Source organism: Schistocerca cancellata, chromosome 6 (genome assembly GCF_023864275.1).
Source record: "Schistocerca cancellata isolate TAMUIC-IGC-003103 chromosome 6, iqSchCanc2.1, whole genome shotgun sequence".
NCBI classification, from domain to species: Eukaryota; Metazoa; Arthropoda; class Insecta; order Orthoptera; family Acrididae; genus Schistocerca; species Schistocerca cancellata.
This window is the reverse complement of record NC_064631.1, coordinates 607135127-607162874: the sequence shown is the minus strand read 5'-3', so window position 1 is coordinate 607162874 and position 27748 is coordinate 607135127. Positions and strand designations below refer to the sequence as shown.

Here is a 27748-nt window from a genome sequence, read left to right as displayed (position 1 = left end):
AGCAACCCATTATTTTGATTACTGCTTAGTTTTAGGGATATAATGATGAATGCAGGTCATATCATTGATGGCAACTCAATGCAAAAAGTCTTTTGATCTCGATTAGATTGCTTCAAACCCAGCTCCAGAGTTGGAAACCACACTCACTTGTTGTCAGCAACTGTGGCAAACTATGACCTCTGCTACAAGCAAGCAGCAAGAATCATGTTGTGTTGGTAATGTGTGTCTTTTCGTTGTGCCTGTCTGCAACTTAACATGTCTTCTTTACAATAAGTAGCAATCTATCTTTTCCTGATAATGTTGCTATTCCAACCTGGGATTCCCATTGTTTGATTTTCCAAACTGTATTCCTTGACAGTGAAGGATCAGCAGAAAGTACATCGAATATTGCTTTTATTTCAGCATATATTTTCCCATTAAAAGAAAAAGTGAATCACAAAGAAACCAAATATTTTCACTGGTTGCTTATGCTAATCATTTTACTGCATGCATGCTGTAGATAAGTCAAATGTTATCCAGTACTCAGATTATGAATATTTTTAAGAAGATATAAATCAGCGAGTTTTGCCAAGAAATTTTCTTGTGGTGCAGGAGCCCTTGAAAATTCTTCAGATTCTCTTAAACTGTTCTTTGTAAGATTCTCAGAAAATTATTGAAAAGAAGTATTTCTGAACAATAGAGATGCACAGGTGCCAAAGGAAACACATTTTGCTTTTGTGAAACTTTCATTCTTGTAATGCTGATACTAAAATGTGAACTGTTTATTTAAAAAAACAGTATGGAGTTTATAGCAAGTTTTGATGAGGAATAATACATCAAAAAGAAATTGCTCATATACCAAATTCTATTAACATGTTCCTGTACCACGTTCTTAATGTACTAAGAAGAAACTGTTTGTATAACCAATTCTGTGAACATCTTCCTGCAGCATGTTCTTGAATTAAAACTACAAACATCATCATTTTGATCTCAGAAAACTGTAGAATGGCTCGAGGTGTTAACTGAAAAAATGGTCTGTTTGATGTTCTGGAAGGAAGGTAAGCAAAATATACCCGTTTTTGGTAAAAATTTTCATTGTCTATGTACATTAGACAATATCTGCATTGCAAATAAAGACTGAATGAAAAAAGATTTGCTTAGACATTTCATCAAATCAGGAAATGCTCCTCCCATTGTTTTTGTTGTCAAATCATAATACCAAGAATTTACAGCTGTCAAACTCTTCTGTTAACAGTCCCCACATGCTCCACAAATCCACTGGAGCAATGCATTTTACATTGAGTTGCATTTTGGGAGTTTTCTCAACGTTAGATGAGAATGAATTGCCTACAAATGATTTAGTAATTAATTAATTAATTAATTTAATTTGATGCCCTTTATAAATCACACAGTGGGAAGTCAAGGACAGAATAACAGCAATATGGAAAGGCTAGATTGCTACTGTGGCTTTGTGGCTCATTGGTATAGTACCAAACTACAAATCCAAAGGTCTTGGATTCATCTCCAGTCAGTCCTAGCATTTTTATCTGTCACTTAGCACTTCTTTCACCTCTGGCGATGTATGTGATTGTGAGTTGCACTGTGGTTCAGAACCCACATTAAACTGTAGGTCTTCCTCTAACTGGCTAGGTAAATCAGCTCAAAGGTTGGAGGAAGGCAACAGCATACCACCTCCAATTGGACCATACCTAGTAAAGCATTGTGGAGTTCGAAACAATCTATGGATTGATGACTGCTCTATTCAGATAGCTATGCACCACATAGAAGAGGTGTTGAGTCACTGATAGGCACAATGAAAAAGAAGGCTAGACATATTTTGCTTTTGGACGAAGCGCTTCTTTAGAAGTAGAGAACTCCAACACATTCACACAAGAACAAATCACACACACTTAGCCACTGCCTCATGGCACTAAGGCCTGAATGTGGCTGCATCTGGTGTGAGCAGCAATCTTGTGTGGTGGATAGTAGTGGTAAGAATGAACTGTGGGGTGGGGAGGGGGAAGAATAGCAGGCTAAGGATGGGAGGAAGATGCTAGTGTTGCCTTTAGGAATGCAGAAGAATGTGAGGCTGCTTTGTGGAAAATCATTAGGCTGTGCCTAGAGGAAACAGAGGGGAAAGGGGGGGAGGGGGGGAGGAAAAAGAAATAGAAAAGTGGAAAGGACCATGTAGGTGCTTCGCTGGTGTAGGAGCCATGTGTAGTACTGAAGTGGGAGCAGGGAAAGGTACGGGTAGGTTGAGGACAATGACTAACAAAGATTGAGGTGAAGGAGGAGTGGTTATGGGAATGAAGTGCTGTTCAGAAAAGCTAGTGTTGGTGGAAAATCCAGGTGTATAGGCTGTGAAGCAGTCATTAAAGTGAAGAACGTCATGTTGGGCAGCATGCTTAGCAACTGGGTGGTTGAGCTGTCTCTTGATAAGTTTTCCAATTGCTGCTTGCATGACATTGTTAGTAATCATGCCCAAGTAGAATGTGGCACAACAGTTGCAGCTTATTTGGAAGATCAGTGGCTGCTTTTGAACAAGTGGCCATGCCTTTGATGGAGTAGGAGATCTTGTTATAACATTGGGGTAGGTGGTAGTGGGAGCTTAGATCTAGGTCTATTACAGGGATAGGAGTCTTGAGGTAAGGGGTATGGAGCAGGGGTGGAGTTGGAATGGACAAGGATATTTCATAGGTTGGGTGGGTGGAAGAATACCTTTGTGGGAGGGGTGGAGAGGATATTGGGGAGGATATTTCTCATTTCAGGACAAGATGAGGGTGACCAAAACCCTGGCACTCCTTGCAGTCCTACCTTCTATATACTTGTTAAAGTTAACAAACCCAACCACCCAGAATACCCCATTGTGGCTGGTTGCTGTGACACCACACGCCTGTATGTATCAACACCTTCATTCTGACTGACTCCAGACCAACATCCTCATTCCTGGTTTCCAAGACCAACTATATCCTCATCAATAATTACTTCTCTATTGATGGCATAAACTATGAACAAATCCATGACACTATACTATGCTAAACCTATTCAGGGGCCACCTACAGGATCTTCTTCCTAACCACCTAGAATTCTAAAGCCCTAACCTCCCCCCCCCCCCTCTCCCCCTGCTGCTAGGTCACCAGCACAGTAGCCAGTCTGTATGGTGGGGCTGTTATGTACCCCTACGGCTGAGCCCCCTGACAACATGAGGATAGCACTTCTGGTACCTGAGCTGTCACCACCTCGTGTAAGCCTAGGAGGGGTTGCTCATCTTTATGGGGCATCAGAACTGTCAGCAATCACTGCTGTTCCAGGTGGCTCTTGTGGTGGCTGGGTGGTTCCCACAGGGTTAGCCCCTGATCATAGTGGGTGGTGCGAAGGCATATGCTCTGCACATGAAGTGTCGTAAGCCCACACTTCTGGCTGCTCTTCTGTGGCTGTCTCGTTAGAAAGTAATGGTTCTCTGTCTGCTCCCACTCTTGCTTCCTTGGTGTTTCCCTCCCTGGCCACCACGTGGGAGGAGGGTGAGGCTGACCAGCTTCGGGGCAAAACCCTTTCCTCATTGCTTAGTTTGTTCTAGGACAGACGGTTTCATCTTTTTGTCAAACATATAGAAGATAAATTTAGTGAAGTAGAGTAACTCAGTAAGGCGCAATCTGGTTCCCTATTGATTAAAACCTCTTCTGCCAGTCAGTCAGCCTCTCTTTGTGCTTGCGATTGCTTAGCAGATGTCTCAGTGAGCATCACTCCTCACCAGTTCTTTAATATGGTCCACACATTATCTTTCTTAGGGATCTCCTCCTTCAATTTGATGATGAAGTAAGTACCAACCTAACATGGTGCTGCATTTATTTCATCCAGCAAGTCCAGAGAGGTCCTAAGGATAATCATGTTGATACCGGCACTTTAATTCTGACTTTTGAGGGTATAACCCCCCCCTCCCCCCCAGGCCCCTCCAACATCTCCATTTTGATCAAAAGTTTTCACGAAGTGATGTGAATCCTATTTGTGGTGACTGTGGCTACCCTCTTCATGTGGGGAGTCCTTGCATTGTACTATCCAAGTGTGTGAACTGTTCTGGCTTACACTCTTCTTGCTCTCTGGATTGTTCAATCTATAAAATGGAAAGGAAGATTCAGGAATTCGAAACTCTTGACCATCTATCCTTCTGTGAGGGACAGGAATTCAGTAATCTCCAACCAGTACTGTCAACTTTCGCTACTGTTGCATCCTTTCCTTGTCCTCCTACCCCCCCCCCTCCTCCTCCTCCACCTCCTCCCTTACCTCCATCCTGTCTCTCTTCTCTTCTCTCCTCTCCTCCTGCACAGTTCCCGTTCCCTCCCCCAACAGAACATCTCCTTCTCCTCACCCAGAGAAGAAATCCTCTTCTCTGGCACCATCCAGGGATGGGGCTTCCTCGAGGACCCCCTCCCTGTTGTCTTCAGGAGAAGAAGCCCGTTACTTTGAGTCAGATGAGGGACCCATTCTCTTTGGGCCTCAAGGCCCTTGTTCTTTCTAGGAAGATATTTCTGTGACTTGCTGTCTTCTTGATTACACCTCTTCTCACCCTCCAAAGGAGAAGAAGATGTGTAAGGCACAAGACTAGGTCCCCCCTGATGTCTCAGGGGGTGTCACCCCTTACCTCTCAATTGGAGTCTGATCTTACATTCATGGACATCACTGACTCAGCACAATGATCAATTCTGTCCCATTCGATGTTCTTCCAGGCTCTTGTACTACTCTCCTCGCAATGGAACTGCAATGGTTACTATCCTCACTTCTGGAATTGCAGTCTCTTCTTTTTGTCTACTCTGTAGCTTGTGTTGTATTGGAGGAATCTCATTTCATGGATACTCATTCACTAACTCTTCATGGTTTCCAAACCTTCTGCTGGATCTGGGTTGGCCTTCTGCAAGCCTCCAGTGGTGTTTGTACATTGGTCCACATGGACATCATTAGTCCCTAGGTTCCTCTTCAAACTGCACTGACAGTGATGGCCGTTTGGATCTATTTAGACTCTGCGGTAACAATGTGCAATCTTTATCTCTTCTCAACAGCTCCCTCCTCCCTTCCTTCTCCTTAGGGACTTTAACACCCATAACCCTCTGTGGGGTGATACTGTGACCCCTGAGCAGAACAGGGTTGTTGAAGACCTGCTGGTGGGGCTAGATCTCTGCCTCCTCAACACTGGAGTTCCCACTCACTCTAATGTGGCACATGGCACTTTTTTGACCATTGATCTCTACATCTCTATTGCTGAATTCCTCCCCTCCATTCAATGGGGAGTTCATGATGATTTGTGCGACAGCAATCTTTGCCGATTGTCTTATCTTTTATTCAGCATCACTCACCTCAGTGCCCTTCCAGGTGAGCCTTTACTAATGCTGATTGGAATGCCTTTTTGTTGGCAGCCGTCCCAACCACTCCACCATATAATGGCAGTGTTGAGTCTGTACAGAGTTTGACTAACGCCATCCTTTCGGCAGCCGCTTCAGCAATTCCCCCTCCCTTGGTCCCGAGCACGGGGTCCCAGCTTCGATTCCCAGCAGGGTCAGGGATTTTCACCTGCTTCGAGATGACTGGGTGTTCATGTCGTCCTCATCAGTTCATTATCATTCCTGAAAGTGGTGACATTGGATTGAGCACAGATTGGGAATTTGTACGGGCGCTGACAACAGCGCAGTTGAGTGCCCTACAAACCAAACATCATCATCAACCTCTCCCTCGGGATCTCCTGATGACAGACTGTCCCTTGGTGAACCTCCAGAATTGGTGCAACTATCAAAAACCACTGTTGTGACCCCCAATGCTACAATCGGCAACCATCTTGTGAGCACCTCCTGGCTTTCAAATGGCTTTGTGGCTGGGTTCACTATGTAATCAAATGCCAGAAACAGATTTGTTGGGAGCAATATCTTGCTGCCATAGGGCTGCATACTCCCTCCTCTCAGGTATGGGCAAAGATCAGATGCATTTTTGACCACCATCATCCTACAGGTGCTCCGGAAACTTTCCTGATTGTGTTAATCTTACCAGCCCGGACTTAATTGCTGAACTTATTTCTTGGCATTTTTCCCAGGCCTCAGTGTCGATCCACTATCTGCCCACATTCCATCTTCACAGATGCCATCTGGAGTGAGTCCCTTTATCTTTCATTCCCCATTGCCTGGAGCCTTATGATGCCCCATTTAGCAAGTGGAAATACACAGTGCCCTTGCTCTCTGCCCTGACACAGCTACTGGACCGGACTGAGTGCACGACCAAATGCTTCAACACTTATTGGTGGCTAACTAATGTCATCTGCTTGCCCTTTTCACTCATCTCGGGAACAATGGAGGAACTCCCTTACTAGTGGTGAGAAGGTATCCTTATTTCCATTTTGAAATAAAGTTAACGGCCTCTTCGGATGGACAGCTATTGCCCAATCAGCTTTACTAATGCCCTCTGCAAGTTACTTGAATATATGGTGAGTCAAAGGCTGTATTTGATATGTGGATCATGGAACCTGTGTGTTTCATGTCAATTCACACCTCCTGAAATTGTTTACAATTCAACATTACTTTGTTCTGGATGGTTCTGAAACTTACTTGGAGTCTTGTAATTTACAAGGTCATTGTATGTATGAATAAATAGGGCCACACACTGCTGAGGCAGGCAGTTCACACACGTGTACTTCTTCGTGTGTGAGCAGTAAACATGCTTTCAGGGTAGTGTGTTGTGTCTTTCCAGTGACTGTGCTCTTCTAAATGATACTCAGTTCTGGTTTCTAAGTGATAAGACTTAGTGGGTATTGTGAATCAGACATTCAGAGACTTCATGGAACGTGTGCATTTTTTCCATTTATGTCTTTGAGCAGTCTTCTGAAATACCCAGTTCTTATCTTATTAGCTTCCCTAGTGCACACGTAAGCAATAAATTTTATATCCTCATCTCTGATTTTACACTTTTCACATAAGGAATTGGAACTCCTTCTCTAACAAGATGATCACGCCTACTCACCATCACCAATTTCATCCAAACTTACGGTTTATGCAAGGATTGGGCAGGAATGAAAGTGACGGAAGTGAGTGCTCCAGATGGCCAAGCATTTAGGAGAAGGAAAAAAAAAAGTTTGGCAGTGGTTGGGCAAGGCTTCGAGCTATTTATGGCACCATAGTTTCTGGGCAGCAGTTGGCACAGTGAAATGAAATGAGTACAGAACGGTAAGTCCAGATCTGTGGAGTCAATCTCCAGAAACTTTTTTTTTTTATTTGCAATTTTATACTTGCACTGCAAATGAACTGAACATGAATGAAGTAACAGCTCATATACAGCACAATTTGCTATAACTCATTCTGGAAAATTATTGCCTGTCGTCTGCCAATGCCTACAGGAGAATGCTAGCTATTTTGGGCTGTGGATTCAAAAAACTGTGGATGAGACATGGTAGAATATAAGAATGTCATCACATACTTACTTACTTACTGCATTGGTCACACAAACTGCAGTCGGTCTTTGCCTCACCAATCAGCCTCCTCCAGTGTCCTCGGTCCATGTATTCTTCTTCAGACAGCCCCAGTGCACTCATATCCTATCTGACCTGATCAGTCCATTGGAGTTGTGGTCTTCCCCGTGGTCTTTTGCCCCTAATATCTTCCTCCACTACCTACCTGATGATCTGGCCTTCTCGACGCATTATGTGTCCGTACCACTTCAGTCTTCTTTCTTTGATCATTTCCATGGTGTCCATCGGCTTGTATAGCCCCTGCAATTCACAGTTCATTCTTTTCCTCCATTCATCTCCATCCTTCACTGGCCCAAAAATCTGTCAGGATGGCATTCTAAAATGTCAGGAGTTTTCTTTCCATCTTTTGGGTGATGGTCCAGGTCTCTGCTCCATATAAGAGTACAGGTTGTATTATTGTCTTGTAGATCTTGGTCTTTGAGGATTTCAATAGAAGCCAGGACTTCAACAGCTTTCACAGAGCAAACATTTACATGTTTTCTGCTTGTATTCATGCATTAACTTCCTGGTCTGTCTCATTCCTTTCATTGAGTATAGCCCCAAAATATTTAAAGTCTTTTACCCTTTCAAATGCTATGTCCTCCACCTTCAGGGGTCTGTCACCATTTTCTCGGCTAACTACAAGGTATTTTGTCGTATGCATATTCAACTTCAGGCCTGCTCTCATTGCGTCTTCCATTACTGTTCTTGTCATCTGAATTAGGTCTTGCTCTTTCTCTGCTATTAAAACTACATCACCTGCATAGGAATAAATAGGGCCACACACTGCTGAGGCAGGCAGTTCACACACGTGTACTTCTTCGTGCTATGTCCTCCACCTTCAGGGGTCTGTCACCATTTTCTCGGCTAACTACAAGGTATTTTGTCGTATGCATATTCAACTTCAGGCCTGCTCTCATCAGGTTGTTGATCCTTCTTCCCAGCTGTATTCCTGTCTCTAGACTTGCTACCTTTCTCAGGGCTCCCTCCAGTACCAGGTTAAACAGGAGAGGGGAGAGGCAGTCTCCTCGTCGCACTCTAGTCCTCACCTTGAACTTCTTTGATATGTTTCCATTTACTTTCACCGTGCATATTGTCTCCTGGGTGCATATCTGTCAGTTGTATGAGTTTTCTGGGAACTTTTCTTGTCATATTGCTTGTATTTTCACACTATCATATGCTATTTGGAAGTCCACAAAAAGGCAGCAAACAGTTTTGCAGAATTCCTAGCTCTTTGCTAGCACTTCCCGTATTGTATGTAAATGGTCTACAGTTGACTTTCCCTTTGTGAAATTTGCTTGTTGGAGTCCCAGTACTTTCTCGACATGTGGTGTTAGTCTCTTCAGTAACAAAAGGCTCAAGATCTTACAAGCTGTACATAGTAGTGTAATTCCCCTATAGTTGCTACATCTCATTTTGTCTCCTTTCTTTAGTATAGGGCAGATGACAGACTCATTCCATTCTTCTGGGGTTCTTTCCTTCTTACAAATTAAGAAGATTGTAGAGTAGCTCTTCCCTCCTTCAGCATCTCTACAGGTATGCCAACTATTTCTGGTGTCTTCCCCCTCTTCAGCAGTTTTATGGGTGCTCTTACCTCTTCCATGCTTGGTAGTTCGTACTTCCCCAATGGTACAATATATCTGTTTTCTCTATATGATTCTTCTTCTTCATTTTCTGTTGTAGCACTCATGGTGTTTACATCCACATTCAGGAGGTTTTTGAATTAGTTTTTCCATTCCTCCATAGCTTTCATTTCATCTGTTATTATCTGTGCTTCTTGACCTCTGAGCATGCCAATCCTTGGATTGTATCCTTTCTTGAAGAACCTGACTGTCCTGTAAGACTTTTACAGGACTTCTTCAAAAATGGTTCAAATGGCTCTGAGTACTATGGGACTTAACATCTGAGGTCATCAGTCCCCTAGAACTACTTAAACCTAACTAACCTAAGGACATCACACACATCCGTGCCCAAGGCAGGATTCGAACCTGCGACCATAGCGGCCACGCTGTTCCAGACTGAAGCGCCTAGAACCGCTCAGCCACACCGGCCGGCTACAGGACTTCTTCTGCCAGTTTTATTTTACTGTTTATGAATTCTTGCTTTTCTGTTCAGAGGACTTGTCTTGCTTCTCTAGCTGCTTCCATGTCTCTCAACCTTATTCTTTCATCCCGTTCATTTGTCAGCCATAACAGTTTTGCTGATTTTCTCTTGGTGACTGCATCTCTACACCACTGATTCATCAAAATCTGGGAAACTTAAAACAACCCTGTACAAAAATACTTGACTGATGTGATGAAGTCGTATCTGCCAGAGAAAAAATTTCTTTTATTAATTGACTAATGGGAAAAAGAAACAAATTCGCTGTTATACAATGAGATTTTTCTAGATGGAGGGGGATTGCCATTGTGCTGTATTAAAATGATTCCTCCAATTACACTCTGCTAGTGCAACCACACAATATCTGTTTTTATTGTCAGGTAAAAAGTTTGATCAAAAAGGCTCAAAACTGCTCTTGTCTTGTTGAGAGAGAAAAAGAGATCACATCTCAAGAAGATTGCATCAAAATGCATTCCACTGTATGTCACTAGGTATCCTCACCAATATTTAGTGAAATGATGCATTATGCATGGTTTGTTTCAAACAGTGTGATGATAATGAATCTTTTATAAATGTAGACCAAGTTTCTTTTTATATAGAAACTTTAAAGCATACATGTAATTGTAAAAATGCGACGTTTATAACGCGTGCAACATGCAGAGAAAATAACTACTTTGCTTGATTTTATGATAAATATCATCCCAGCACTTGTGAATCTTCAACTTTAAAATAATAAAAGTAACTAATTTTATATGAGAAGTTCTCATAGAAAACTTACAATCCCTTCTGGAAATTTATTTCCAATCCCAGGTTTCGCTTTGCCTTTTCTTTTCAAGACTTTTATGGAAGTATTAATAAATATGATATATTTGACATTACTTCACTTCATTTGCAGTGTAAGAAAGATAAAAATTGAAAATAGAAAGTGTTTCATCCCACAACCCTCATATTACCATTCTGTATTCTTTCAGTGGTGCCAACTGCTGCCTGTAAACTACACTAACGTAAATGGCTTGTGCCTCACCTGATCTGCATAGAAAATGCTATTTTTCTGCTAAATGCTTAGTCATCTGGAGCTCCCAGATCTGACACTTCCTTTTCTGGCAAAGCCTTGCAAGCACCATAAATTTGATCAAAGTCAATGACGACGAGTACAGCGCTTGCAAAATGCCATAGCCACTAGATGCGCCATCAGCTGGGAGAAGCGTGATGAGAGCAGCAGAGGTGGGGGATCACTCAGAGTGCTGTAGGAGAAATGCCAAGCACTGGAGGTGAAGTGCCATCCTAAACTGAAGCCTACACTTGTAAATATTACGTGGGGCCCTGCCATGCCCACATTTGCATTGTGACCATTCAGAGAGATCTGTGACCTCTTCTTTGGTTAGTATATAAAAAGAATTCCACTGAAAATGCAGCAATTTATCGTTTCTTGGTTTATTAATCATTTGTAACTTTTAGAGAAGAGCCATGAATGGGGAATTTTGAGTTGTTGCCATGTTAAAAATGTTACTCTCGAATTCCAGTCACCCATGACTATTAAATTTTCGTCCCCCTTCACTACCTGAATAACTTCTTTTATCTCATTGTACATTTCATCAATTTCTTCATCATCTGCAGAGCTATTTGGCATATAAACTTGTACTACTGTAGTAGGCGTGGGCTTCATGTCTATCTTGGCCACAATAATGCGTTCACTTTGCTGTTTGTAGTAGCTTACCCGTACTCCTATTTTTTTATTCATTATTAAACCTACTCCTGCATTACCCCTATTTGATTTTGTATTTATGACCCTGTATTCACCTGACCAAAAGTCTTGTTCCTCCTGCCACCGAACTTCACTAATTCCCACTATATCTAACTTTAACCTATCCATTTCCCTTTTTAAATTTTCTAACCTACCTGCTCGATTAAGGGATCTGACATTCCACGCTCCGATCCATAGAACACCAGTTTTCTTTCTCCTGATAAAATACTCAGTATTAAATAAATGTGTAATTATGTCACTTACGTTGTTTCAAAACACATTACATTCCTCAGTTCACCAGCTATCAATGGCTCTTAAAAATTACATTCTCTCATTGGAAAAATCTGTAGTTAGTGGCCTTGCAGTAGCATTCTCGCTTCCCACACATAGGGTCCTGGGTTCAATTCCCGATGGGGGTCAGGGATTTTCTCTGGCTCAAGATGACTGGGTGTTGTCATCTTCATCATCATCATCATTCATGTCTTACTTCCACCTAAATATTGCAGTAACTGTGACCATTAGTGAAATGATGGGCACATCGTAGTGAACCTGACGTATGAAGCTACAAGTAAAGCATAAATGAAATTTTTGTACCGAATAGGTTCTGTAAAATCCTTTGAGAAGAATTACAGGACATGCATGTCAATTCTGTCATCACCAGCCAGCCAAAAGGTGGCAAGTACTTGTTGGCCTCCCCTCCTGAACGTAAGAATGAACTTGCCCATCTCTTTGGATGGTTGCCCAGCTCTTTGGATGGAAACTGGTTACTGCACATTGGCCACTGTATCATGTGTGGCCTATAGATGTGACCCCCTTGTGAAAGGTCATTCACTATTGGTTATATAATGTAGATTTGCTAATTATACTTGTCAACTATGTTACCAGTGTAATGCTCCAGCATTGTTTCAATACTGTTGCTAAATTTATAGAGACCAAATTACCCCACATGCAACTACGATGTGTGTTTTTTAAGTAAGGTGTGTTTTGTTGTAGACACTAGTAATTTGTGTGCATACTGCAACGAGCATGTGTGTCGAGTACCAGCATGCCTCGGGAACAACTGTGCTCAGTTTCAGCGCTGTAGCTAACCTGTACGGTTCTTTTCTGTGCTTTCAAAATGTTTAAGACTATCAACTCGCCCGCCGCATGTGAGGTTCACTCAGTGATACGGGTTTTTGACAGAAAGGAACCTGTCTCCTGCAGAAATTCATCAACAGATTTTTGAAGTGTACGGCGATACTGTTATGAGTGAAAGCAAAGTGTGTAACTGGGTATGAGAATTCAAAGATGGCCATGAGAATGTCCATGATGAGGACCACTCCGGTCACCCTTCTTTGATTACAGATGATTTGGTGGCTTCAGTTGAAGCTAGGATTCGTGATAACAGGTGCTTCACAATAACAGATCTCTCAAATGAATTTCCTGATGTGTCGAGATCTGTGCTTTACAACATTGTTACTGAACACCTAAAGTTTAGGAAACTGTGCTCCCATTGGGTCTCAAAACTCCTAACAGAGTACCACAATTACCAAAGATTTGAGTGTGCTATGAAGTTCTTGACTTGTTATCACGAAGAAGGTGATGGGTTCATGAATCAGATTGTAACTGGAGACGAAACATGGGTTTCACATATCGTGCCTGAATCAAAGCAACAGAGCATGGAATGGAGACACACACACTCGCCTGTAAAGGTGAAGGCCAGACAGACTGTCCCAGTGCGAAATCATGGTGTCGGTGTTTTGGGATAGGCATGGTGTTTGGTCGACCTCATGCAACGAGGAACCACTATCAATGCAGAAGCATAATGCCAAACCCTGAGAAAGCTACACAGAGCAATTCAAAACAAAAGGGGCAGCATCCTGACAAAGGGAATTGTCGTTCTCCATGACAATGCAAGACCTCACACTGCAGGTCAGACCTGCGATTTATTGGACAGTTTTGGCTGGGAAGTTTTAGACCACCCACCCTACAGTCCTGATCTTGCACCGGGCGATTACCGTCTGTTCCTCCAACTCAAACACCACCTCAGTGGCAATCATTACAATGATGATGACAATGGCAATGAACTCTTGGTTATCGGAGCTGGCAGCAAGTTTTTATGAAGAGGGTATTTAAAAACTGGTTGAGATGTATGATATGTGTTTCAACGAACTTGGCAACTATGTCGAAAAATAGATTGAAGTGTGTACTTTCTGAAAATAAATTTAATTTTTTTTAAATAACATATCTACGGTACACATATGGACTCTGAAATGTGTATCAGAAGAATGGAAAAGGGAATACTAATTTCAGTGTTCAAGAGTGGAGACAGAGAAGCATGTGATAACTGTTGAGGGATCACACTCGTATCACAATTAGCAAAAATAATGGAGATTATAGTGGAAAGAAGATTGAGGAAAACAGTGAAAGGTTACTTAGAGTAGGTTTTCAACATGGTAGATCAACAGTAGACCCAATCTTTAGTATGAGACAGTTGATGGTGAGGCATTGGGAGTATGGGAAAGATCTTCTAATGATATTTCTTGACTTAGTGAAGGCTTACAATAGTGTCCTGGAGAAAAGATTTGGGAAAATTGGAGAGAAAGGGAGTTGTAAAATAAGCAAGTGAAATTCTTCAAGGAGTGTATGACAAAAGAGACAAAAGATATTCATATAGCAAGGGAGATTACCTTATTGCTATCTACCAATGATATTGTAATGTAGGGAACCAACAGTACAAGAACAAAGAGACATCTTAAATGAAAAGCTGAGAAATATGGAATGAAATGCTGTGTGGAGGAAAGCAAGACTACAGCAGAGACTTAGAAGGCAAGGGACAAATTAATAGTCAAAGCCAGAATGTTGAAATTGAGGATAACTTTAAATAATTAGAAAAGAATGCAAGAATGGAGGCAGAAGTTAGCTTTTTACCAGTGTGGGAGGGTCTTAGTCTCTGAAAGGAGGGTGTCAATAATTGTAAGGTAGACCTGTGCAAGGCATACTTTATGCCCATGCTGATGTATGAGTCAAAGACCAGGCCAAGGACAAGAAGAGAGGAGAGTAAAATCCAAGACAGCAATGTGAAATTTCTAAGAAATACTTTAGGAAAAGCTATGAGAGACAGTGAGAAATGAAGATGTTAGGAATGAAACTGGAGTAGAAAATTTGAAAAAGATAATGGAGAAAAACAGGTTAAATGGTTTTGGCATGTAAAGAGAAAAAGAAGGTGGAAGAATACCGAAATGATGATGGAGGCCTAGTTTCAGAGCAAGAGGGAAACCTAAAGCAGGTGAATTGACTCAGTAAAGACCAGTTTTAGAAGAAGGAATCTGGAATGGAACAAAACAGTTACAGAAGAAGAATGCTAGAAATATGGGAAATAGGAGAAGTACCTTAAATGTTACAACCCAGCCTGATGCTGAATAAAGTGAAAACCAAAGATGATGATGATGATGATAAATACACATTTATTTAAAAATAGGAATCATTGTTTAAAACCTATCATCACAAAAAGATAGATGTATTTTGTCCTTCAATATGTATGTCTGTAAAAAAAAATGTCATTGCAACTACAAGCTACATGCTTCATCAATAGTTGCTACAGTTTGTATCCCATTTCATAAACAAGGTTTTATGGATAATTGAATATGCAAATATATAACAAATACATTATCAGTGTTCATTTAAGAGGGCCTAAGCACTGTGGTTGGGCTGCTTATTATAGAGATTAAAAATGTTTTAACAAAACTGATTATTAATAGCACCTGCAACCACTATTTCAATGTTTTTTCTACTTTTAAATAATTGAATAGATCCTAAGGGTAAATACACTCTGAAGGTGGTCAGTATGCATTTCCTGCTATTTAAAATTCATTATGACATCTTACTGTGTTGAACATACATTGAAATGCTCCTCACTGTATAATTTATTAACATCAGTGTTCTTGTGCATATGCTAGTTTATGATGTGTATAGCAGCTCCTTCTTTCTCTGTATGTTTTGAAGAATTTAGATGCCAATATAAATTGTGTACACTTATCATGTGACCATTGGTATAACTAGATTAAGGGAGTCAAATTACATCATTAGTGTTTAATGAATGTCTGAGGCATTTTACCACAGTAAGAAGTATTAAATGATCTAATGTAAGCCATGAATTCACCTCAGTTCTGAAATTTGTTGGACATATTTCTTAGTGTTTGAAACTGTCTTGTTCACATCACTTTTTGTACATAATTTTACTTAAAATCATTGTTTTATTTATTTGGTTGTGTGTGTATATAGTCTGAGGCATTTTTGTGCAAATATGTTTATGTTTCATAGTCACTTAGTTGTGATATCCAAACTGTATCACTTAATAATTTGAGTCTAAACTGTACCACTTTCTCTCTTTACAGACCCAGCAGGGTGATGGTGGTGTCTCATCATATCTACAAGAAAACAAAGTACCTGTTCCTTTCCTAGTTATGATGATACTTCAGTTTGCACTTATAATTATTGATCGGTCACTATTCTTGCGGAAATTTATTCTAGGGAAGATAATTTTTCAGTTTTTCTTAGTTATTGGAGTCCACATATGGATGTTCTTTGTACTGCCTGCAGTCACAGAAAGGTTTATATTTTTATAATTATTATTCTGCTGTCTATGTATAAGAAATTATTGGATGGTCTTAATATCTGTGGAAATCCTGGTACATTCAATTTCACAACCCTTATCCCCTCCTCTCTCCACATTAACCATAAAAATAGTGAATTGTACATATCTTTTGATGTTGGTCTTCGTACCTCCCTCTTTTTCTCGTCATCTCCTATTCCTGCATTTCCTATTCATTTTTTCTCATTTTCTACCTTTCCAACTCCCCTCTCCTCCTCTCCTCCACAAACTGTTCTCTTCCTTACCTCATCTGACCTCTTTTTCACACTTCTATTCTCTCCTCATTCTTTCTTCATGTTCTTTACCTCCAGTTCACATCATCCTCTCATCCTTTTCCTTCCTCCTCTCCTTTTCCTATTTACCCTCATATTTTCTTGCTCATGTCCTGCCCCTCCTGCTCCTCTGCTGTTCCTCCTGCTCCCCTCCTTTTTCCTCCTACTCTCTGTCTTTCTGTCCTCCTCCTACTTAATTCTCCTCTTGCCCCTTCCTCCTCCTCTATCCCCTCCTCCTCCTCCTCCTCCTACCTCCTCCCTCCCTCCTCCTCCTCCTCCTCCTCCTCCTCCTCCTCCTCCTCCATTGCCCCTTCTCCTCTTCCTTCCCCTCTCCCATCCTTCTCCTCCTCCCTCTTATCTCCACCTCCTCCATCACATCCACCACCAACTTCATATATATATAGAGTGTGTGTGTGTGTGTGTGTGTGTGTGTGTGTGTGTGTGTGTGTGTGTGTGTTTTAGCTGTAAGAGATAAGAGTTAGTATTATTTACAAGTTGTTACTCTGCTGTATGCTTGTACAATTTCTAGAGATGTCTGGTAATGCATTGGCTTTATAAAACTGCCATTAAAGATAAGAGTTCATGTTATTGTGCTTGTTTATTAAGATTGGCTGTCCTACAAGTATATGTGGTCTTGGAGAGTGTCCTGGCATCTATCATGTTAAATGATGATGATCTTCATTACTCTTTCATAATTATTTATTCTTAATGGCTGACCTTGTGCAGCTTGTAGTGTTCCAGCCTTTAAGTGTGTTGTCCACAGGAAAGGCTTTCATAAATAATGCAGGCACTGTTCAGCACAGACATATTCAACAAATAGCACATTAGTGGATGACTGTCTTTTCTGTGCCAAAGCTAGATTCATTAGATGAGTGGTCTGTAATTCTTTGTAATTTTGCCTTCTCTACTCTTGTGAAGTACTTGCATTGTATTAGTGGTCAGCCTCAGGAATGGGAGACCACTGATGTACAACAAATTGCCCAAAAATCGTTGAGTACCATAAAATTTCAAGAAAAAAATTTAAAAACATTGGTTGCAGAAAACACTTCAGTTACACTGCACAAAACTCTTGAGTGTCAGCTGTGAATAATATGTATTCATTTATATGTATTGCATGATTTTTGCCTGTTTATTCAATTTTATTATAATCATCAGTGTTTCTTTCATGTATGTGTGTATCTTGACTGGCATCTTTTTTAAAAGAGTAAGTGAACTTATTCAGAATCAATAAATCTGTATAAATTCCAGGCCTTTTAATGCTTCTCTGCCACCCCAGATGTGGTACATGGTGAAATGCTTCTACTTACTATTATCTGCGTACCAGATAAGGAGTGGTTATCCAACTAGGATATTACGGAACTTCTTGTGCAAGAAATATAATATCATCAATCTCTGTCTTTTCAAGCTGTAAGTAAACAAACTTGAAGTGGGAATTTATTTTTTGAAGTGTTATGTGTTATCTTTTTTTTAAGTTTAAGTAGCTTATCATTAGAAATCAGCAACAATGGTAGAGCACTTGCCTGTGAAAGGCAAAACTCCAGAGTTAGAGTCTCGGTCTGGTACACAATTTTAATCTGCCGGGAAGTTTCAAGCCAAATACAGATATTCATAGATTTAGCTTCAAAAATGCTTGCATAATGAAATACGTCTGTAAAAACTCTCGTTCCCTTTCTCACCCCCATACCCCTTGGGTGGTTGAATTTCCAAAAACAGTGAAACACTTTTTTTTATTATTTCCAACTGAGAATCCAAATTCAAATTTTCATAGATTTATCTAAAAATGCTTTCATAATGAAGTAATTCATAAAATATTTCATCCTCTATTTCACCACATTAGGGGCTCAGTTTCCAGAAACACCGAAACACACAATTTTTATTTATTTGTAACCAAGAAGCCAGATACGAATTTTCATAGATGTAGGTTTAAAAATGCATTAGTAGTAAAATTATATTTTATATTTATATGTATATTTATATTTTATTTTCAAAGAAACTCTCACATGCCTATTTCCCCCCATAGGAGTTAAATTTTCAAAAATATGTAAACATATATTTCTTTATTTCTGACTGAGAAATTAAATATCATCCTCTCTTATTTGACTCCCTTAGTAGTGGAATTTGGAACAATCCCTTCCTAAATGATGCCTACATTATAAGACCAACACCCTCATAAACACACACAATCAAGGTTGAAATCCCAGAACAGAATACTGACCTGTACAGTATTACTGAGAGATTTGAAATAAGAGAAGTTATTAAGTTAAATTTCACTATTTTAATTTCATTCTCAAAATACAAGCTAATACTTCTAATAAGTTGATGCCATACAAGCTCCATTTAAAGTTCACAATTCTAATCTTTCACAAAAATTAGTCCATTACTAGATGTATGAATTTAGCTGTTTCTTTTTTGGGCTGGTCAAAGTAAAGTGTGGCACCATAAATGATGTGGACTCTCTTCCAAATTTTGCTTGTAAATGTTGAACAGTCAGGTTTATTTCCATTACGTATACATGCAACAATGAAATTCCCAATAATAGCAATAAAATTCTCTCTTCACAATAACTCACAATACTTATCAATACAATTTTCCTCAGATTGATTTGATTTTATCAAGGAAACAGACAAAGAAGTCTCAGCTCACTACTGCCTGCACTGAGACAGGTTTTATTGTGTGGGTTCACTCTCTGCGATTCTAGTACCCTTAAAACATAGTAGAAGGCCCTTTACTAGTTCTTTATTAGTATGATTTCCTCATGAATCGATTACCTGAACATATTGTGTCTTTTGATCTGTAACATTTCACACTGCGATATTAGCTGTGGGGCACTTCCATCACCCCTCACCACACAACCTACACTTAGGGCTTCTTTCTCTATAGCCATCATGTGTAGGTGTTCTTAAAGTCCCCATGACTTGTCATTAGTCCTGCCATGAGTATAGCCTGTCTCTTCAAGCCAAGTATTACAGAATATCTCTTGAAACATCACTTTGGTAACATTAGCTTCCATTTGTTTTGTTTCTGGATCATAGTCTAATATTCTATGTGCTGCCTTCTGATTCAGCTTCACTGTTTTTATTTAACTATCACCTTAGTGATGATTAGGGCAGGATCCAATCGAATAAATGGAACTGTCACACCTGTCCTGGCCGGTCTGTCAGCTTGTTCATTGCAGCTGATTTCTGGATGAGCAAGACCCTCAGCAAGTTTACCCTGTTGGTCCCCCCCCCCCCCCCCCCCCCCCCTTCCGTCTGACAAGGTCTGTGTGGCATTTTGCAGCATTCTCTGATCTTGTTGCAGGGTCTGATAGAGATTTCAGAACTGCTTGGCTTTGTGAATATACAATGTCTAGATGTTATTATCTTTGTAGTTCCTACACAAATTCTCCTCCACAAATATCGTGATAGCGGATATTTCTGCCTGGAATACTGTGTCCAGCAGAGAGATTGCTGTCTCTAGTCTAGCTGTACACCATAAACGCTGGTCACAGCACCTTCATCTGTTTTTGACATGTTGGTAAACCAAACTATCTCCCCTGCATGATGTCATGTTTCATTCTTCCAGTGTTTCCTACTTCCATTTCTTACACTAAAAGATTTATTGAAGCAGCTGGAAGTTATTAAATAGTCAGTCAGCATTTCCCTGACCATTCCTATATTTATTGTATTCCATTTATTGGCATGGGATTCAGGATATCCTAAAGATATCCAATTATTTCCAATTTTTAGCCAGTATGCCCCTACTGCTGCCTCCATTGTAGCATGGATGTATGAACAGCATGGATTTCATCCCAGCAGTGGGTGTGCTGCTAATTCTGTCCGTTATGGCTAAGAAGGCAAGTCTCTGCACCTTACATAGCTCCTTAGCAGCCACCTTCTCCTCCACTATACTGCAGCCCAATGAATTATCACTGCTCTTATTACAGTGGTTTTTTCTAAAACAAACTCTTGCAGTTTAGCCCCAGCTGAAACCCACCAGAGTCAAACAAGAATATCTGAATGGTTCAAGCAAGCCAAGAATCTGTAGAAGGTTATAAACATTCTTGTCAATTATCAACGTACACAACACTGGAAACGATTATGAAAGTGTGTGATGTGATTCACAAAGACCAAAGGCAGGCAGTTCACAATGTTTGTAGCAGACTTGGGCTGTCATACAGTAGGTGTCAATGGATTCTAACCAATGAACTGTACATGAGACAAATTGCAGGAAAGTTTGTTTCTCGCCTTCTCAGCACCGACCAGCAAAACCTCACGGTTCAGACATGCACTCAGCAGTAACAAAGACTTTGAAAGTGTCCAAAATTCTTATCCAGAGTCATGAAAGGTGATGAATCTTGGGTCTACAGTTAGGACCCTGAAACAAAGCAGCAGTCACCATAATGGAAAATGCTGCCTTCTCGAAGGGCAAAAAAAGGTCAACAAGTTCACAGAAACATGAAGTCATTTCTGATCAGACTATCAACAGGCAGTTTTACTTCAAAGTTTTGAAGTGACTGAGGGAAAATGTTCACCTTAAATGGCCAGAGTTGTGGAGGAAAGACTGGTTGGTACACCATGACAATGCACCCGTGCACAGCTCACTCATTGTGAAGGGATACCTGACCACAAACAACATGGCAATGGTCCCCCACCCTCCCTACTCATCAGACCTAACCCAATGTGACTTCTTCCTGTTCATGAAGATGAAAATTGTATTGAAAGGGCGAAGTGTTGACTCAGTTGAAAACATCCAAGTGCAATCACAGTAGAACCACCATGCATATTTCCAGGTGTCCTTTCAAAAATGGGACCAACTCTGGGACTATTGCATACATGTCCAAGGTGATTACTTTAAAGGTGACAGAGGACATCAGGACTTAAGTATAGTTTTTTGATTTTTACGATGAAATTTTGGAGAGTTTGGGATGCAACTCATATCAGCAATAAAAGAAAGGTCTGATATCAATTTTGATTCCGTGAGGCAAGGAATTACTTCACCCTGTATGTCTAGAAGCAAAGTAATTTCCTCACAAATAGCAAAAAGTCATCATGAATCTTACTTCTGCTGATCCACTGCACACTGCAGTGATAAGGTATTGTATATCTCCATACTCAGCTTCAGTATCTTGAAGAAACCTCTTGAACTGGTGGTGGTTGATGCTGTGCCTTTGTACAACATTGACACACTTCACCAAAATGTCCGCTACATGACAACATTCCACAGTTTCAGCACACAGTACCTCCTGATGAATGAAACAGTGTACACCACAGACGTCCTTTCCGTAGTCACTCTTCAGTTTATTTTGTAAGTGATAGCAAAAACCTTGCTGACGTCCAATCATTTTTAGCCCACTGTCTGCGGCCACAGAATGTAGATTTTTGCACGACAAGTTCATTGAAGTCCGTGTACTCACATATTACTTCAAAAATACATTCTTCTTGTACAATCCAGTGGTACCATATTTAGCAGCTCCACTGCAACTTGCAGTTGGTTATGCACACTACATACAAACATAACAAGTTGAGCACAATTGGATATACCTGTGCTCTCATCTCATAGTGTGAAAGAAAAAAATTGTAAAACTCTGGGCATTATTCCTGAGTTGTGCCTCCATATCAGTTCTCATATCCAGGACTTGATGGAACACCATTTGCTTTGAGAGACAAATGCCTTCAAATGTTGCTAATACCTTTGGGACTGTGCATTCTGCTACTGCTACTGGATGTGATTTAACGAGAAGCTCCAAAGGGAGTGGTTTGGCAGCCAATGCTATAATGTGAGCTACTTTGTAACTTGCTTGAGTTACAACTTCATGCAGGATTTCTTCAGAAGCATTCAGCTGAAATAAATAAACTTATTACAATAGTACAAGAAGTTATTTTACAATTGTCAGTTACAATATTTTTAACTTACATTTTCCTTTATGTTGAGCTTCAAATTGGAAACAATTTCCTTTCAAGCTTTCTCTTCTATTTGATCGTAATGTGTTGCATGAAAGTGATTGTAACAACACTGTAAATTGTATTTCTAAACATAAACAAGCATTTTGTGACACACCAGGTACTGTGGACATCCATCTATGTAACTAAAGAGAGATCAAACAATGGAAAATCCAGGGTGGAATGTAGCAATACACCATTAAGGTCTTTGTCACCAGTAGACACACACGCGCACACACACACTCACACAAATGCAACTTGCACACACGTCTGCAGTCTCAGAGAACTGAAACCTCAGTTCCCTGAGACTGCAGACGTGTGCAAGTTGCGTTTGCGTGCGTGTGTGTGTGTGTGTGTGTGTGTGTGTGTGTGTGTATGTGTGTGTATGTGTGTGTGTGTGTGTGTATGTGTGTGTATGTGTGTGTGTGTGTGTATGTGTGTGTATGTGTGTGTGTGTGTGTGTGTGTGTTGGTGACAAAGGCCTTAATGGCCGAAAGCTATAATTGTGTGTATCTTTTTGTTGTGCCTATTGCGACTCAGCATCTCCGCTATATGGTGAGTAGCTACTTTCCTTCTCTGGTATTGTAACTAAAGAGAGATGTTTCTTCTAATGGAGTAGACTGTGGGCTTCCATGACTAGACATTATTGTTGCTGCACATGTGAAAGAACTGAACAGGCACGGGCGCATCTCTTTCCTTGTACCATCAGCTCCCCTCACTGCCGCATCTCAGAGCTGAGGCAATGAGCTGTCGTGCCCATAAGGCACTCATTGGAACAGCCTTACTTAGGCTGGGGCTAAGCCATGTCTCCACAATATCCTCCCTTTCGTTAGTGATATTCCTACAAGTTTTGCAGGAGAACTTTTGTAAAGTTTGGAAAGTAGGAGATAAAGTACTGGCAGAAGTAAAGATATGAGGATGGATTGTCAGTCATGCTAGGGTTGTTCACTTGGTAGAGCAATAATCTGCAAAAGGCAAAAGTCCTGGGTTTGAGTCCCAGTCTGACACAAAGTTTTAATCTGCCAGGATGTTCCAAAGCAGTACATACTCCACTGCAGAGTGAAAATTCACTTTGGTTCTATAGCACAACTTTAAAATCTTATCAAAATTTGCTTGGATATTTGTGGACCTTTTTTCGAATAATGCTTAATTATATAAGTAAGTGTATCCTGTGAAAAAGTCCGAGGTTACTATTAATATTGCATGCATGATCATTTATATACAACATGAATTGCAGGGGTCCCAATACATTTTCCTGCAACATACCTAAAGTGACTTCTAGTTCTGTCGATGCCTCTCCATTGAGTATGACGTAATGCATTCTCTCTGTCAAATAAATCCTCAGTTTGGTCACCTATTTTATTGGATACTCAATATAAATGTAAATGTTTGTGTGTTAAAATGTTGCTTGAAAGTCCAGAAATACTACATCCAACTGATTGTCTTGATCCATGGCTGTAAGGATATCATAAGAGAAAAGCACTAGTTTCGTTTCACAAGGAGGACTTTTTGGATTAATGCTGGTTGTCATGAAGGAAGTCAAACTGTTCAAGATAATTCATTATGTCTGAGCCCATAATATGTTCAATGATATTTACTGGTAGTTTTGTGTGTCACTCCTGTTACTCTTCTTGCAGATGGGTGTGATTTTTTAGTTCAAGTGATCATAATATACTGTATATTATGAGAATGAGCAGGACCAACTCAGTTGCAAATTCTTTGTTGTTTATAAAGTAATATATATATATATGAATTTCCCATTATTATCAGTGTTTGTAGATTACTATTAGTCACAATTTGTTGGTAGTGTACTTTACAGATGTAACCTGTAATAGCTGCCTTTGTTAATGAATAACTATATTTATTCAACAACATTGAAGGCTCTTTTTCATAATGGGATATATGGTACTTGTTGTGTTGATAAATTAATCTATCAACTGAACTGTCTAACAACATAAAAAAACTATCACCTAGATATTATCAGATACAAAATCACTTGTTTGTTAGCAGAAACAAAAATCAATGGTATCAACAGCTGCTTCAACATGTGTGTCTTTTGATCCACAGTGTGTATGATTAACATAAAATGTGAGAGGTCATCATCACCCACAGATATGTTCCAGTTTTCCCTGTCTACACTTGTAATTTTGTCTATTTCTTATGGGTACTCTCACTTTTTATTGACCAGTGGAATGACAAAAATGCATAGAATGTTTCAGAAGCTGGTTCCAACTGTAATTGGCCATTATTTATTTGTGTGTGTGTGTGTGTGTGTGTGTGTGTGTGTGTGTGTTCATTTATTTTTTGTGTGAGTCCATGCACCCTGTACTGACACGTGAGAGCTAGAACAAGTTCTGATTTTAGCAGGTAGTGATATATGAATAATTATTTTCATAAATATCGTAGCCACAGTAAATGATAATGAGTTTGCACTCATCATTGACCCCCCCCCCTCCCCCCGTCTCTCTCTCTCTCTCTCTCTCTCTAAAGCCATTGGCACACGGACCGTGCATCCGAACGTTGAGCATTGAGCGTGCCGAATTTCTGACGTCATAGCGTGGAATAGCATGTTGGGGAGTCTTTCCAAACACGCAGAGCAATATCTAGCATGTCAGATACTCTGAATGTGCGTCTGAGCATTAACCAATGACATGGCACAATGCCACCTATGTCACATGCACGCAGTCTCCCTTCAGCACAGAGTTGTGAGGCGCCATATTGGCATTCAGTTCAAGCATATACATATATATGCCGTTTCTGAGCACCAGCAAATTGTGAATCACTCTAAAACCCATTGTTAACTGTGTGATTCATTAAAATAGAATAATGAAAAACATCATATTCATGGCAAAAGAATTATTGTAACTTGTGTATTATCAGAGTATGCCATTTTGAGGCAACACCACACTGAGGATATACCAAAAACATATTGTTCTTGATACAGTTTGTTATAATTCAACCCCAGTTACTAACATAGCTGTGATTAAAGCGTTTAGCATGTGGCAACATGGTAGGGCTGACCATCAATGGTTTGTCGTCAGTTTAGCATAGTCAGTAGCGTCAACGATTCACTATGAGGTGCGTGATATGGCGATGGTTCACGTCTCACCACATCTAAATTTTTTTCCTAACACTCATGTTTTTACTAGGTTCTAATGCTTATTATTAGTTTAATATAAGTATGTACTATAATATTTGATGTTATGTAAATATAAGTTCACCTTTTGTTGCAGGGTGAGTTTGTTAAATTGGCTTAATCTACAGGAAAGCTTGCTCATTTTTCTTTTAAGTTTCATAGCTCATAGTCTGCTACTAGATAGGAACAGTGATCAAATAAGAAAAACCTTGGGATTTTACTAAAATGTGGGAATGATGAAATAATGTTTATTTTATGTGTAGAACTATTGCAAATTTCTATTGAACTGTTTGTAATGGAACTTTTATAAGTATGTGTCCTTGTTGATTGGACGCGGTAATTTCCTTTTTGTCTTAAAACATGTACATGGATATTGAAGTTTTTATTTGTGTATATTACATGTAGAATAACATGACTAGATTCTGAACAATGGAGAAAATGTGCATTTTAATAGAGCTAACATGGGAATTTTATGGGTGCCTGTCAAGTAAACAGTGTAATTTACGAGCTGGAAATATCCCACAAAAGCCACTGGAGTGTGTTTGAATGGCATATACCACATTGGGGCCCGCATACCATATGCACAAGTTGCTGCGTTTCTGAGCATTCAGGAGCACGTTGAACTCGGCATGCTCAACGTTGATGCTCAACAGCACAGTCCATGTGCCAACAGCTCACCAAGGCTGTCCTGTTGTCATATAATTCTCGTCTCTGCTTTTCTGAATCTAGTCAGTTTTAATTTCCTCTCTTTTTTCGAGTTGTCTGTTGCCAGAATAATGGTATTCCTTTTTGTTGGATTCATTCACACTACTAATTTTCTTCCATTTCTTTGTTCATGTATATTATATTTCTAATTTGCAGGTTTATGGTTACACCATTTCTTTTTGAGCTAAGAGCTCTCATGGATTGGGTATGGACTGACACTTCGATGACACTGTTTGACTGGCTCAAAATGGAAGACATATTTGCAAATATATTTGAACTGAAATGTGGGAGGAGAATGGAATCAGAGTATCCACAGCCAAGAGGACAAAAGAAGTCTCCTACTACCAAATACCTGATGGGTGGAGGATTTCTATTTCTTATAATAGCTATTATATGGTTCCCACTAGTGTTCTTCGCATTAGGTAATACAGTGGGAGAACCTAGTGTTCCATATGAATTTACCTTGGAGGTTAGAATTGGAGCATATCAGCCAATTTTTAAAATGTCTGCTGGAAACTCTACTATCCACAGGTACGTATGAGCCAGTGTGGTCTAATTAACTTAATACTTTGTATGATTTGTGATTCTTAATTCTAAACATTGCAGATGAGCATTAAAATATGAGGTTTCCTGTGAAATTAAAACTGTGGTCTGGAGTGGGACTAGAGCCACGTTGGTTGACTTTCACTGGCGTTGCTCATTGTTTCTTTGATGATTGCTTGAGATTTATTCAGTAATGGGGAAATAGTTAATATTAATTGCTTGTTAAGTCTTCAGGTTCATTTGAAATGTTTGGCCATACTGATAAATAATTGGGCATGTAATAGTTGCAAGCCTTGTAAAGTGGCTGGTAAAATGCAGCAGAACCTCTTTGCTTCTCCACTGTTTCACAGCAGGATAACTGACACCCTGGCACTGACACCTGTGTATGGACTGCCTCACTTGTTCTGTGGTTCGGCTTCTTCCCAAGTTATCAAAACACTGACTTGGCACACATTAATCCCTGAAATCCAACCACTGGAAGTGATAACACAATGTTATTCACCTGAGGGACAGTGAAAAAAAATTCTCATGATAGTTACTTTACAGTTATTACTCTGGAGAACTGCTATCCCTTCCAATCTTTTTTCAGCAGTTCTGAATTATTAATACTGTTTGCCTGTTATTCACCAATGAAAAGAGAACAAGTTTTATGTACTACATGAAGAACACATTGAAACTACCAAAATAAATTACAAAAAGGGACACGATAAGTAGAATCAAGAAAGAGATGTAAATGAAGACACAGCAGGTAATGCAGGTAATGCACCATGTAGCATATGGTGCCCATATTAAAAACAAATAACCAAAGAATTACACACATATACATGGAAATTTTAAATTAGTAGTTATTGTTAAATGAGCTGAACATAATTGTATACTTCGATTGGATAAACTGCAAAAATGGCAAAAGAGGATGCATACTGTAATGTGTAATGTTTGAATGAGTTTATTTTTACAATATGTGCAATCAGATTCCAGGATTTTATATACTCTGATAAGCCACAACATTATGACCAACTACCTAATAGCTGGTGTGTCCACCTTTGGCATTCATAACAGTGCTGATACATTGTGGTATGGAAGCAGTGAGATCTTGATAAATTGCTAGAGGGAGTTGGCACTACATCTGCCCTCACATGTCACGTAATTTCCATAAATTCCCGGGAGGGGACCAATTCAGTCACATACCATATGTATTCAGTCAGGTTAGGATCTGGCGAATTGGGGGTTGACCA

General features: G+C 39.9%; 1 protein-coding gene across 1 annotated transcript in view; it reads left to right on the top strand.

Moving 5' to 3' along the window:
- The window catches only part of LOC126088449 (piezo-type mechanosensitive ion channel component), a 724612-nt gene that overhangs the window by 648175 nt on the left and 48689 nt on the right, over positions 1 to 27748 (top strand). Inside the window, exons 40-42 of the mRNA XM_049906591.1 lie at positions 15680 to 15894; positions 17457 to 17615; positions 26127 to 26501. Coding sequence (XP_049762548.1) covers positions 15680 to 15894; positions 17457 to 17615; positions 26127 to 26501 — 749 coding nt within the window. The remainder of the gene's footprint in view (positions 1 to 15679; positions 15895 to 17456; positions 17616 to 26126; positions 26502 to 27748) is intronic.